This window comes from Protopterus annectens, chromosome 6.part1 (assembly GCF_019279795.1).
Source record: "Protopterus annectens isolate FY-2018-M chromosome 6.part1, PAN1.0, whole genome shotgun sequence".
Classification (NCBI taxonomy): Eukaryota; Metazoa; Chordata; order Ceratodontiformes; family Protopteridae; genus Protopterus; species Protopterus annectens.
The window spans coordinates 122,248,463-122,263,721 of record NC_056738.1 but is presented as its reverse complement, the minus strand read 5'-3'; the positions used below and the strand labels follow the sequence as shown (position 1 = coordinate 122,263,721).

Below are 15,259 nucleotides of genomic sequence, written 5' to 3'. Positions count from 1 at the left end.
ATTATTGGGGATTTTGAGACATCCACCAGAGTAAATCTTGTTTGCATCTCTGAGTCACACTTATTTGAATAGACAAAGGATGTTGTGGAGGGTACCACTGAGTGAGAAGTAGCCATTGAAGAAGTCTCATGTGGAATCTGGCTAGGGGAACAATGGTGATTGAACCTGCCATTGACCCCAATAGCTGAAGTACAGCTCGAGCTGAGGATTTGTGGTGACAGAGCAACGGTTGAACTTGTTGTCTTATTCTCTGAAATCTGTGTTCTGGAAGGGATGCTGTGCAGTTTCTTGTGTCCAACAGTAAGTACCCCTATGAATTCCAAAGACTGAGTTGGGGTTGTGTTGGATTTCTCCCAGTTTATAGTGATTCCCAGGCTTCAAGCTGTTAAGAGAGTATATTGCAAGGCTTCTTCCAGTAAATGCTTGGTGGGGGTGGTAAGGAACCAGCCATATAGATATGGAGATGCCTGGCATCCTTGAAGTTGCAAGTGAGCAATAACCACTGCCATGCATTTTGTGAACACTCTGGGGGCTGTAGAGAGACCGAAGGGCAGGGCTCAAAACTGGTATTGACTGGCTCCTATACGGAAGCGGAGGAATCTTTTTGAGCATTTGTCCATCTTTTTGTGGTAATACGCATCTTGAATGTCTACAGAGCACATCCAATCATCTTCTTCCAGAAGAGGAAGGATAGACTGAACCATGACCATCTGGAATTTCTCTCTTTTTACAAATTTGTTCAGTGTGCTGATATCCAGAATTGGCCTCCAGTTCCCTGTCTTTTTTGGCACTAAAAAGAACCTTAAGTAAAAAACGGATCCTATCTGGTCTGGGGGGACCATCTGGATGACTCCTTTTTATAGCAGCTTTTTGATTTCGTGTGCTGCTGTTTCCCTTCGACTGGGTGGAATGTCAGGTAACACTCTTGATGAGACTGGGCAAAGATGAAAGGGGATGTGATATCCTCTGGATATAATCCATTGTACCCAAGAGTCAGTTGTTATCTTTTGCCAGGCAGCAGGGTACAATGAGAAATGACCCCCGACCACTTCCAGAGGTGAGCAGTTGGGCAATGCTTCAGGAGCACTGACAGGGTTGGCCAAAGAAAGAATCTCTGGAACCCCAGATTCACAGACCTCCTCCGCCCCAAAAGGGGCATCTTCCATTGGAGTTTCCCCCCTCTGCCTCTAGGGGAAAACTCGGCACATGTATCCAGGAAAGAACCCTGTGATTTCTTGTGCCAGATCTTTCCACTCCTCTGATTTCTGGAATAGAATCACTGAGGAGTGGCGTGTCTGACACCAACAGCAGACAAGGTCTTGCCATTTTGTTCACACCATATCAGCATATCCTTGACTTTAGGGCCAAACAAAGAAGCGGCCTGTATGGGGGCATTCATGAAGGAGTCCACAAAGTCACAAAGGCACATCCAAGCATGTCGTCTGGCAACTATCCGTGTGTCTGCTGCTCTAGCCGCCCCTTCCGTTGCATGAGACTTGAGGAGACCTTTCAAAATTAACTTATTCTTCCTCTCATTGAGAGTCCTGGTAGAGAGGTTTTTACAGATCCCACATGGAGGATCTACAGTCAAGTGGGAGGCATTAAGACAGTAGACACATAAGGCACGGCCATCAGAAAGTGGTAACTTATGGCCGCAATCCTTGCACTGCTTGAAACCAACAGAAATTTTCTTATCCAACATAGCTGTTGTGGAGAAGAATCACAGTAGCAAAAGGAAGAATAATGGTTACCCAAGAAAAGGGCAAAAAGAGAAAAAGAAGGATTATCAATGATGGTAATGAAGAATTACCACAAGGTAAGAAAAGAGGGTAATAAAGGGAAAAGACTAAAGGGAGAGAGACTAAAGTGTGTTTTAGGGTAGGAAAATATTAGAATAAACTTTTGAGAAAATTTTAGAGTGATAACAATATACAAACTGTCAAAAAATTAGACACTTAGCTGAGAGAGTGGCTTGACATGGCTGTTCAGCAACGTGGCAAATGAGATCTGAGGTAACAGGGAGTAGAGCATTCTGGGTAGGACCTTGGCTCGAGAGTTTTTGGCTGACACGAGCTTGATATTGGCCGGCTCGGTTCCGTCCTCAGAACCGATAACCCATCAGTAAGGAATGAATGAAGATTAACAACATCAGATTTAGATATTGCTGTCAAATGAACTCAAATGGTAGCTGCAGTTGCACCTTTGTTAAACAGATCTGTCAAAAATTCTAGAATGGAACCTATGGGAGTGGAAAATGGATCCATGTGGTTACTTAATGCCCAAGAAGAAAATCTTTTCCATTTACTCATGCATAATCTCTTCATTGACGCCTTATGGGATGAGATCAAGATATGCTTTACAGATGAAGAAAGGTTAGGGAGTCTTGCTATATTTGGAATCGGAGCAGCCAAACTGTCAATTTGAGGGTTTGAAGAGAGGGATGAAGCATCCCTGACACATGAGTCAGAAGGTCCGGAACTGGGTCCAGAACCCATGGCTCCTCCTGGAGATGAGGTCAAAGGAAGGGGAACCAGATTTGACAAGGTCAGTATGGGGTGTCGAGAATTAAATTGCTTCTCAATTAACTGGCTTTCTGAAGAACCTTAGGTTTCAGGGGAAAGGGAGGGAAGGCACAGACGAGACCCGAGGGCCAATCGTGTAGAAGTGCATCCCTTAGTAACTCCCATGGAGGGGGGATTAGGGCAAAATAGCTGCTGCATTTGGCATTCATGGACATGGCAAAAAGGTCACAGCCAGGCTGGCCCCATTTGCGGAAAATCATTTCCGCTACTTCCAGTTTTAGTGACCACTTGTGAGGCATCAGAATTGGTCTGCTGAGTTTGTCTGCTATCACATTGAATTTGCCTAGGATGTGCATTGCTATCAGAAGTGTTGGGAGGAGGTTGCCCATTGCCATACTCTCAGGTCCTCCTGACAAAGGGAGTAGGACCTGGTTCTTCCTTGTTTGTTTATATATCAAACGAATTACATGTTGTCCTTCAGTATAGCAACAGTTCCCAGCAGAAGACTGTCCTGAAGTGCTTGCAATTCTAGAAGCACTGCTCTCATCTCTAGGACATTGATGTGCAAATGGGGCTCATGGTCCTGCCAAGTGGCTTGGACTGTCCTTCCCAGAAAATGCCCCCCCCCTATCTGGGATGCATCTGTGGTCACTGTGGCTAATGGCTGGGGGAGAAAAAAGGGTCAACCTAATGACACATGAGTGGAGTGAAGTCACCAATGAAGGTCTTTCTTGCAAGATTATGTTATCAAAATTTGGTGGGACATGGGTAGTTCTTGCATGGACCACTGAGCAAACAGTAGCCATTTTAGAATTCTCATGTGCAGAAGTACTAATGGAATCAGAGTTATTGCCGCTGCCATGGTTCCCAAGACTTTCAGAACTGTTCTTGCTTGAATCTTCCTCTTAGACAGTAGGATTTGGACCTGATGTAGGGCTTGAACTCTTTCTTGAGGAAATTTTGCCGTAATTTCTGTTGTATCTAGATATGTTCCTATAAAAATTATATGCTGAGATGGCAACAATGCAGCTTTTTCATAATTTATCATGATTCCTAGATGAGAGAAGAGTTGGAAAGTGGTGTCTCTTGCTTTTTTAAGTAGATCCTTGGTGGTGGAGGCTAGGAGCCAGTCATCCAGATACGGAAACACTTGGAATCCAAGACATCTCAAGTGAGCCGTGACCACTGTCATACACCTGGTGAACACTCTGGGGGTTGTAATGAGACCAAAGGGCAGAGCTTGAAACTGGTAGTGCCTGGCTCCCAGCCAGAAGTGCAGATGACTCCTTGATGGCCTGACCATTTTTATCTGGTAGTACGCATCTTGGTGGTCTATAAAGCATATCCAATCATCTTTTCCCAGAAAAGGGAATATTGACTACAGTGTTACCATCCGGAATTTTGTTTTCCTTACTGATTTGTTCAGTCTGCCGAGATTCAGTATGGGTATCCAGTCCCCTGTTTTTTTTTAACTAAAATGTTCCGGATCCTATTTGGTCTGCAGGGACTGTTTGGATGACTCTTTTGTCTAGTAAGTTTTGAATTTCTAGTTGCCTTTTTCCCTTTGACTGGGTGGGACATCCTGGATGTTCTTTATGTTTGGGATAGGGAAGGTAAAGGGTATAGAGTAGCCTATGGATATTATGATTTGTACCCACTTGTCTTTTGTTATTTCTAGCCAGGCTTCTGGGTACAAAGATAAGTGATCCCTGACTGCCTCCAGAGATGAACAGGCAGGTCTCCCTTCAGAGCTGTAAAGGCCTACCACAGAATTAATTCCTGTTGCCTTGATTTTAAGGACCTTCCTCTGCCATGTGGATGGCATCTCCCAATACTACTTCCCCCTCTGCCCCTGGGGGAAGAGTCACCACTTGTGTCCTGAAAAGCTCTCTGGGATTTTTGGAACCACATCTTTTCTCCCTTTTGACCTTTTGGGTAAGGTCTAGAAGGTAGTAAAAAATGGACTCCCACAGCAGAGAGAGTTTTTCCTTCTTGCTTGCACTTGGTGAGTGTATCCTTAATTCTTGGTCCGAACAGAGAAGAGCCATCGAAGGGGGCATTAACAAAAGTAGACTTAAAAGGCTCCACAAAGTCATGCAAGTTCATCCAGGAATGTCTCCTCAGGGAAATTCCTGAACCCACTGCCCTGCTCATTCCATCTGCTAAGTAGGAAATATGGCTCATGGAGGAGTTAACCACAGAGTTTAAGGGGAGAACTGAGAGGAAACCTTGTCTGAAATTTCTGCAGCTACTGAACCTTGTATAGTAGCTCCTAGCTCTTTCAGGAGGTCCCTCTGAAACCTAGTAAAATGAGTCAGTGATGATGCTCCTCTATAAAGGTGGTCTTACAACTTGCCTGGATAATAATAGATCTATCCGCCTTACTGACCTCATGTGCAAAGCCATGAAACTTCTAATAATTGGCCTAATAAACTAGGATTTAAAAATTCTTAGACTTAGCCCACAACAGTTTGGCTTTCAGAAGGATAGTATCTGGTAAACTTCTTTGAAAGGGTTATAGAGACAATGCAGTACCCACAGCATATTTTGATCTGGCCAAATCCTTTCTTACCATATTCCATGCTGGAATCATACAAAAGCTAAATGCTTTAAAAACTGACCAATATGTGGTAAGCTTGATAGCAAACTGGCTGAACGACAGAACACACAGTTTGAGTTGCATGTGTCACATTAGAAATTATGAAAGTGACCAGTGGTGTCCTCTGGCCTGGATACTGGAAACTTTTTTTCATTATTTACTTCTTAGGTCTTCAGGTAAAGAGCCAAGATCTCTGGCTAACAAAATCTGCAGATAATTGCAGATGACTGCAAATGGGGGGTATTGTTAAATTAACCTCTGATACCTAAACCCTCCAGAATAACTTCTCCCTATTAAATGTTTGGTGCATTAAAATGGGCTCAATCTAAATGCTAAAAAGTGTGGTATCATTATTTTTGGTAGGCATCCCCCTCTTCTCATCATAGTCTACAGACAACACACCACTATAAAACAAAAATGTAGTCGGGCCTAAGAACTTGAGTTGATAACACTCTCTCTTTTGACCATTATATGATAACAGCTGTCAGGAAATCCTTTTATTTAGAACAGATAATTAACAAGGAGTAGCATCAAAGTCCAAAGAGGTAATCACCCCCTTATATTCAGTATTAATCAGACTAATTATTGAGAACAATGTATCCTTCAGGATTTATCTCACTAAATATATCAAACAATTAGAAATATCCCAATAGTTCCTAACCAAAAAGATCACAAGCCTTAAGTCACCAAGCTACCAACAAAGATTGGAAGTGCTACTCCTTTGCTTAGTGCCTTTTAAACATTTAGAGGGGGATCACTATTTCATTTACCACGCCATTAGAAACCATTTTTTTCTGGACCGCCTGTATTCTAAATCCAATATCTCCACTAATACTAGAACCAGAAACCTAAATCATCATCAAATGATAAATTAAACATGGTGGAGGAATAGGTTTATAACCCAACATTTCCCAAATCTCTAGAATAAACTCTCCCTGCAAGTCAAGCAGTCCGACTCTATTTTTTCTTTAAACATAACTTTGATGACTGGAAGGGTAGCCACAAATTTACTCCAGGATTGAATGGTATGGTCCTCCTGGAGAAAGGAGGTGTGGCATGAAGCTGGGTACAGCTAAGATGTGACTCGAAATAAAACTTAGTAGCTGTGGAATATTTATGAAATCTATGAAATCAATGCAACATATACATTTATCATGTAGTCCTTCTTCATCAGATAACAGTGAAAACCATATCATTACCTTTACTTGTTTTATTTAAAATTAATTTATAAAACAATGCCATGTGACCATCCAGATATTACATTTAGCAATAGCATTTAATTCTAAAACCCTTAAAATTGAAAGTGTAAGGGACAAAAATAGCTATAAGCAATGAGTATGATGAAGTCTTCTTCAACGTTGTCACTAGTAAAGGGTTGATATGTATCTGTGCATGCTTTATGAGCAGGCACTTAGTCTATTAAAGATACATGGAACCACTGTCTCTGACTTCTTTGAATATACTGAGCATTTTCAATAGCTAAGGAAATATTCCCTTTCCCTGGGGTTGTGCAGTCTTGGAGTTAGTGTATATAACTAGCAGGGGGTGTGGGGGCACTTGCATTTGGTTTAGCCCGCTCCAGAGTTATTCCTGGGCATTATGCAGAACTTGCTGACATTGCATGTTTTGATGTAACGTCAATTTTTTGGTTGCTGATGTAGCTGGTCATTTGCCCAACTACATCCATCCATATATATTACAGAAAAATCCTGAAGCCATATAGAATAAAATTTTAGTGAATGCCTCACTAAGGTAAAGTGGGGTATTTTATTTTTCTCCACACTTATGTTTAATTGTCTGCTTTAACTGAGAATTCATGTAGTCATAGGTTCATAGGTTAGTACTAAGGTAGCTGCCCTTGTGGGCCATTTTAAACCTATCCAATTTCCCTTTTCGTACTTGAATTAAGCTATTCCATTTGTTTAGATATTGGCCTTACATAGTCCATGGTCGATAATTATATATTACTCATAATGAGAATAACTGGGATCATTCCACAGATAATTTGTGGGGACCCATGAATGGAATAAAGCATTTAGGAGCTGCCTTTGTCCACTAGTAGTTTATGTGGATGGGGAGTCTGTTCCAAAGCACTAGTATCCTCTGCAGGATATACCTGTCCCTCCAAACCATTCTGTTGATGTAGCAGAAAAGGTTTAAATCCCAAGACAGAGTATTTCTGATGCCATTTGACTTGAGTATTGAATTGACCATTCATCCAATGTGGTCCACAACTTTAATACATAACAATGATGATAACACTAAACACAGGATGAACCACATGAAAACCTACTTTCTACATATTTCCTTATATAGCAAAACATTTTGTTTAACTACTGCCATGCTTCCTTAGGTTTATTTGACTATGCAAATAATTTTTTGTCAAAAATGTAATTAATCTATAAATTCCCGTAATGCAGATTTTTGAGCAGAAAGTAATGAAAATTACAGAATTTGTGCAAAACTTCCTGATGCAACTTCCCATTGGCATTGGCCATGAAAGAGAGAAAAACATGAATGGCTTATCCCAACAGGAGTGGTGGTGCTGCGGTAGCGTTGTTGCCTCACAGTAAGACACTGTCCAGTTCGATTCTCAGCTAGAGCGTCTTCTGCGTGGAGACATGCGTGAATGGGCGTACCTTTGTTGAAGGTTGTGCATCAGGCCTGGCAAGCCGGTACGTAAAAATCAACTGCCAATAATTAGCGGACCGGAGTTCTGCTGTGGCGACCCATAACCGGGAAAAGCCGAAAGACACAAACAAACAAACTGAATCACCTCATGATGGAGGCTAATGGGATAGAACAGAACCACAAGCTGCATGCCGATGCAGGTAGATATTCTGTGCCTCATGTTTGAGACTACAGCACACATATATATCTATGTGTGTAAAGAAGCTTAAACACCAATGTCTATTAACACTAATGTTTCTTGTAGGGTGGACTGGGTGAAGTATATCAGGCAGCCTGGAACAAATAATTTAAGAAAAAAAGGATCATATCAGATATTGGGTTAAGTATATTTTTGAGAACATATTACTTAGTTTTGCTAGACAGGAATAAAAATTGTATTTATTTATTTAACATTTGTTTACCGGGAAAGTCCAACTGGGACAGCGCCCATTTTCAGCAGAGGCCTGGGGAGAAATGCTCCAGACACATGTCTTTGGACTGTGGGAGCAGGAGTGGCCTTAGATCAACTGGTGCCCTAGACAAAAGGGCTCCATGGCACCCCCACCACATCACCTGATGCCCCCATCCTGGTCTACCTACCCCAAATAAATACCAGAAAAGCACCCCTGCTAGAGCGGTGCCCTAGGCGACCGCCTAATTGGCCTATGCCTAAGGCCGGCTATGTGTGGGAAGAAACACATGCAAATGTAGGGAGGACATGCAGACTCCACACAGAAGGCACCCCAGCTGAGAACTAACCGCTGCACCACTGTGCCACCCATGTAACATGACAATAGTGTTTCTCTGAAAATATTTATTTTGCTAGTGACTACTTGTTATGGATTACATCATTCATGCAGAAGGAAATAATCATTTATTTCTGTGGTTACATTTATGCATTAATTGTATCTATCACCTTTAAAGGAAAACTAGTTCCTAGTAAACCAGCAAGAAACTGAGATGAGGGCTGCTTGGAAGTGAATGGTTATATTTTGTGGTGTACGTACTTTGTATGGGTGAAATTGTCAGCAATGTGCTAAAGCACTTCATCTATATTATATTGTATGAATATATTGATTCTCTAACCAAAATATGTTGGAACTATTCCATCTGAAGCTTTGGATCTACCCTTACTGTTAATAATATTAATTTAATTTCAATAACATATTGATTGAACAATAGATCCTGTGGTTATACAAAATGTAAAGATCTTATATGTTCTATTTAAGGTTTTATGCAGGCATGAATCAATAGATGCCTTCAGATGTACCAGGTTGCAGAAGACAAGCACTAATGCATCAAGAATTGTTCCTATGCCACAGCTAAAACTCAGATCTCAGCAGGGAATCATTATGACTTTGAATTTTAGTCCTATTTTTATTTTAATTGTTTAGCCTATAGGTATTGGGTCCCCAGCCATAAGTTTAAAACTAGATAGACAACCCTATTAATCTGGGAACTAAGTTTGAGAAAAATTACTGCTACATGGGTTGTGATCTCAGTTGGCTTTCTCTTGCAGTAGCACAATAAATTTTGCAGCTGCATATAAAGATAGAGGCAGCCCCTTAATGATGAGCACAATTCATATGATTTTTACCTGGTTGAATTTCAATTTGAAAAAAAAAAGTTGTGCAGCCCAGTAAAAGGGGGCAAAAGTTGAATGAAATATATTTTGCAAGAAAATAGAGCACATCAAATGAGTATCCTTACATTACAAACACTGTTCAGTCATGAAACCGACATGCAAATTAGGGACAAATGGCAGCCCAGTTGCATTGCAGCTCCATCCTCACTCCATAATGGACATTTTGGTCCCTAAACCAGCAACTTTGGATCCAGTCAGTGGCCTGTTGCTTGGAGAAGTAACTATCTGGCCTGATTTAATTGACTTTGCCCTCCCACATTCAAGGGCATGGACAAACTCCAAGCATGATGAATTCTTCAGAATTCTTCACCACTCCCTGTACATACATATACATACATATGTGTGTATCAATTACTGTGAGTGGATTTTTGTGTTTATATCTGAAGAGGTCAATAGGAAATGATGGAAGCATTCATCATAGAAGCTCCAATGTTTTAATTCCTCGCAGCTTTTCAAACCAATTTAAGGTGGTTTATGGTACTTACTTTGCTGGTTTGATAGTATTACAGGAATCAGGGGAAATATGATTTTTACCTGCTACTACAAAATGATTTACAGTAGCTTAGGAAAGCCTGCACCTTGATATTTATTCATGTTGTATTGTAAGACATTTTCATTTTGGTGAAATAACACCATCAGCCCTAAATGGACATATTTATTTATATTTGTAAGAAAGGGGGAGATTATTATAATACATATTTTTTTAATCCAAAAAATTCTTTTAGCAGTTGTTTTACTTACCGGTATGTTTTCAGATGATATTTACGGTCTCTAATCATGTGAGGTGCTCGAGAAAGAATAGCATTGCGTAAAATTTTTCCAGCTCTGAGAATCTTTTCTGATGGTACCTGATTGAAACAGCAAAAAAACATAAATTCAGGATATTGACATTTTCACTAATTGTTAACTAAGAAAAATCAAATTTATGGCATCAGCTTTTAAAAGAAAAACCTTGTCCCAGTACCTGTGTACTTGTGATTTTAGCAGGGCGTGGTGGTAGCTGTATTTCAATGAAGGGTGTCTGAAAAATAAAATGTGCATGAAATGGAAAACAGAAAATTAGATGAAAAATTATAAATAAATTGTTATGGGAATAAAATGAATTGTCATAAATAATAATAAATGATAAATAAATAATGTTATTTCTTTTAAATAAATACACAATGGCAAGGGAACTGCAAAAAAGTTTTCATTTGATGCATCTTATAAGTAAACACATATTTCATGTTCACTATTTCTGTATCAAGTTTATAGTTCTTCTTGTTCACCCTGCTAATAAATCCCCATGGCAGATTTTTGAAATCCTTTCAATCAATGCTACTGTTTTTATTGTACTGGAGATGCAGTCAAAATCAGAAACCTCAGTTCCATGAAAGACAAAGGGCCCAATTCCAAAAGACTTGTTCTCAGTGTAAATGACCACTTAACAGTGAGAGAAGATATTCTGGAATCTGTCTTCCTGTGTAAGCCTGTTTACAGATATGTCTTATACAGAAATAAATCAGTTACACTAAGTGCAAGTCTTTCGGAATCAGGGGAAATTTATATTGAGAGCAACTCTTTTGGAATCTAGTCCAAAGATTTAAATGTAAACCCAACAGATTTAAATCAATTCATGCCTGAGGAGGCTATCAGTTTCTTTTATCCATTAATAAAACATTACTGCAGTTGATGGCTCCCTTACATCATGGCACTGCTCCTTAGCATTGATACCCTTAAAACCACATCTGATGCCTTCATTCAAACTTGGTAGAACTGCTGAATGTGAACTATAGCATGTTAATGTTTTTGTGAAATTTTTTTGCTTTTCACCTGGGCTGAGCCTGAAATTGGTAAATATTGATCAGTATACAACCCCAGTAAACAAATACATATATGTGTGTGTGTGTGTGTGTGTGTGTGTGTGTGTGTGTGTGTGTGTGTGTGTGTATATATATATATATATATATATATATATATATATATATATACACACACACAAATAAATGAATCTATCGCATAGCAGCTAATCTGAAATCTATGACTCCAGAATGAATCCACAAGGATTTTATAGCCTTAGTAATGGACAGCTCCCTCCCCACCTTAGTAATAGGTGTTAACCCTAGCCCTAATGCTGCCTCTAGCCCCAAACCTACCCTACATCTTACCTTAATAAAAACCTTCCTGTAACACTGCTACTATTCAGATGAATTTGAGGGTAGTGTTAAAGGGAGGTTTTAAGGCTAAGCGTTTTCCTTTTCTGATCTTTTCTATTTTGTTATTTAGTGCATTTGATATTCATGGACAATGATGTTTGCAGATGACATTGTGATCTGTAGTGAGAGCAGGGAACAGGCAGAGGTGACCCTGGAGAGATGGAGATATGCTCTAGAGAGAAGAGGAATGAAGGTCAGCAGGACTAAGACAGAATATATGTGTATGAATGAGAGGGAGGATAGAGGAATGTTGAGGATGTAAGGAGTAAAGGTGGCGAAGGTGGATGAGTTTAAATACTTGGGGTCAATAGTTCAGAGTAACGGTGAGTGTGGAAGAGAGGTGAAGAAGAGAGTACAGGCAGGATAGAGTGGGTGGAGAAGAGTGTCAGGAGAGATTTGTGACAGACAAGTACCTGTAAGAGTGAAAGGGAAGGTCTACAAGAGAGTAGTGAGACCAGCTATGTTATATGGGTTGGAGACAGTGGCACTGACAAAATGGCAGGAGTTTGAGCTGGATGAGGCAGAGTTAAAGATGTTAAGATTTGCACTGGGTGTGACGAGGGTGGACAGGATTAGGTATAATTATATTAGAGGGTCAGCCCAGATTGGAAGGTTTGGAGACAAAGCCAGAGAGGCAAGAGTACGTTGGTTTGGACATGTGCTGAGAAGGGATGCGGAGTATATTGGGAAAAAGATGCTAAGGATGAAGCTGCCAGGTAACAGGAAAAGAGGAAGGCCTAAGATAAGATTTATGGATGTGATGAGAGAGGACATGCAGGTGGTTGGTGTGACAGAGCAAGATGCAGAGGACAGGAAGAAATGGAAACAGGTGATCCGCTGTGGCGACCCCTAATGGGAACAGCCGAAAGAAGATGAGTGCATTTGATATTCTGTATGTTCAAATGTATTTATTTGGTGTCTTCACTTAAATAAGTTTATTCACACAGAATAGAACTGCTAGTACATATGCCTTTTCTAGTGCCTTTCAAACAACTTCTATGGAACATGCATAGATGCTGAAGTGATTCTGTTAAGATAGGTGATTTGTCTCCATTAGTTTTTAAATCAATCCAGGAACAATGTAGGATTCCCCTTATCATCACTTTTACTTACATTTGCAATCAAACTACTAGATGAACTGTTAAGAATGGTGAGGTTATTAAGGGGCTTTTAAAAAACCTGAAGATTAGCATTTTTTTCTGCATAATGTTATGTTCTTCCCACAGATTAAATGCAGTTACTTCTAAAACTGAATGATAGCTATAATTACATATAATATTTTCTGGGCTGACGTTTAACAAAAAATACAAACCCTTACTCTAAATTATGCAATATGTAAACACTTGGTGTTTTTTTTTTCTAGTACATTCAATAAAATGCACAGACGTGGGCAGCTTTCAAAATCTGTCTTTCTCTCAAGAATAACTCTTTTCAGACATAACAAAGTAGTTCAACTAGATCATGAATAAATGGAAAAATACTGCATATAGTTTTGGAATGCAGGTTTTTGGTAATCAAAGAGATTGCATTGCCTTCAATTTTATAAACATCCATTCCACCATTTTATCACCTCTAACTTCAAAACTTTAAAAGTAGCAAAAGTACATAATCTAATTATCTGCTGTTTCCAATATCCTGCATGCAGCATTATACAGACCAGAAATATCTATGTGGACTTGTGTTTCCAGACCTGGAACTTAATGCCAAGGTAGGTATTTTAAAAATGTCAATGCTCTGGATAGAACCAAGCTACAAGGCAGACTTGAAATCCATTAATTTTCAAATAAGTGCCCAGTTCTTTAATCAAATCAGTTAAATTCTAGGTACTTTCACAACACAAATTTTGACAGACTCTTTATCTAGAGCTAATTAGATACCACTAGACACCAAGTCAATATAGAATATATAAATTACATTTGACAGTTGTATAAAACAAAATGGTAATTTTATCTCCATCATGAAAATATTGTTCTTTCTTATTAGTCCAATAAAATATCTCTCGGGTACTTTACTTCGCTGCAAAACTAGATTTCTTACAAAGTGATAACATGATGGATGAAAATGTAGTGAGTATGTTACTTACATAAATGTAAGTTGGTTTTATAGAGGATACAAAAACCCTAACTATGAACTAGATAATAACCAAATACAGCCTAGATTCTAATCACTGCTACTACATAGATCAAATTTGTTACCACAGATTATTCTGACTAAAAATTGTTCTTTTACATACAAAATCTCATATCCCCTACCTGATAGTGGCACTTCAAGGCATTCATTAATAAAGCTGTAACTCTAGAATATTTATTTATTTTTTATTTTATGTATTCATTTATCAGGGTATTACACTCATCACAATAGACCATTTGCAGGCATAGAGTGTTTTTGCAGTATGCAAAATGTATTAATTTTCCTACAGTACAATACTGAAACTATATGAAAGAGAAAATGTTTTATGCAGTTAAATAATTCTGCTAAATACGCATGTTAAAAATTCCCTGTACAATGAATTCTTCCACATCTTGGTTTTGCAAAGACAGTTCCTGACCCCTTGATAATTGCTCAAAATGTCCCCTAAAATAACTATATTTTTATGACAGCCCAAACTGCTACCTTTTACATCTCAAATACAATATGGTATGCAGACTTCTTAATTTGACAGCTTTATTCATACAAAACAATACCATCTAATCCAAAAATTCCATCATGTGTGGGACATAATCAGTGCCCTTTCTGTTGAGTCTTTTAGCAGTGGTGAGATAGTGTATAGTACCATAACAGAAATCTACAGAAGCTCCTAGTGAAGAAAGGACTACTCAGCCACTCTGTTAAACAAAATTTATCAAGTGGAACAGACATTAAAGAAATGATTACTGATTGAAGCTGAGGTTGGTAACAGCACACATAATTAGATAGTTTACAATTTTACAATTCTTCAAGGCTATACGTGTTTCTAGAGTGCAAGCCTTATGCTATTAAGAAGTTTTTCATTTAAATTTCCCAAACATTGCTTAGAAACCTTGTTACCTTTACTCATTTTCTTTTCTTAATTTACAATGTTGTGCCCACTACTGAGTCTTCGGTGCTACTGATAATTGTGTTACTGATAATAATGTTTTTGCATAACAGCTCATACTCTTCCTGTCATCTTGAACCAATAACCATACTTCCCATCTCCATGAGTACCCTGTCTCCTTCCACCCTGACTGACACATCACCAGCATAATGACAGCATAGTCTGCAAGATGTCTTTCTGTATTATCCATTTCCATAACTCCAACCAGCACTGCACTCCTTACCAAAAAATCTATCCAATCTGCTTTCATGAAGTATTTCATTCTTATAAAAAGCAAATATTCCTAATTTTGATGTTTGATGCTCCCATCTCCATATGGCCACCCAACCGTCATATTTATCCCACCTTACTAGGATATCTTTTTCCATTTTTAAATTATTCATGTTTGCATATAATTTATAGCAACATTAAAATAAGATATACTTTATTAGGTGTTTTGCAGACAAATCTATCCTGTCACTCATAGATATCAATAAAAGTCCATGGGCTATCCACACTAGGATATCACAGATATCCCAGTTCTATTCTTTATCCACAGCTGCAATGACTACT

General features: G+C 39.0%; 1 protein-coding gene across 1 annotated transcript in view; it reads right to left on the bottom strand.

The window, feature by feature from the left end:
• Positions 1-14,969, bottom strand: part of LOC122805263 (rap guanine nucleotide exchange factor 4-like) — a 1,439,269-nt gene extending 1,424,300 nt beyond the window's left edge. Inside the window, exons 1-3 of the mRNA XM_044075352.1 lie at positions 14,931-14,969; positions 10,401-10,457; positions 10,178-10,284 (exon numbers count right to left, since the gene is read on the bottom strand). Of these exons, the coding sequence (XP_043931287.1) occupies positions 10,178-10,284; positions 10,401-10,457; positions 14,931-14,969 (203 nt within the window). The remainder of the gene's footprint in view (positions 1-10,177; positions 10,285-10,400; positions 10,458-14,930) is intronic.
• Between the last annotated feature and the right edge of the window lie 290 nt (positions 14,970-15,259).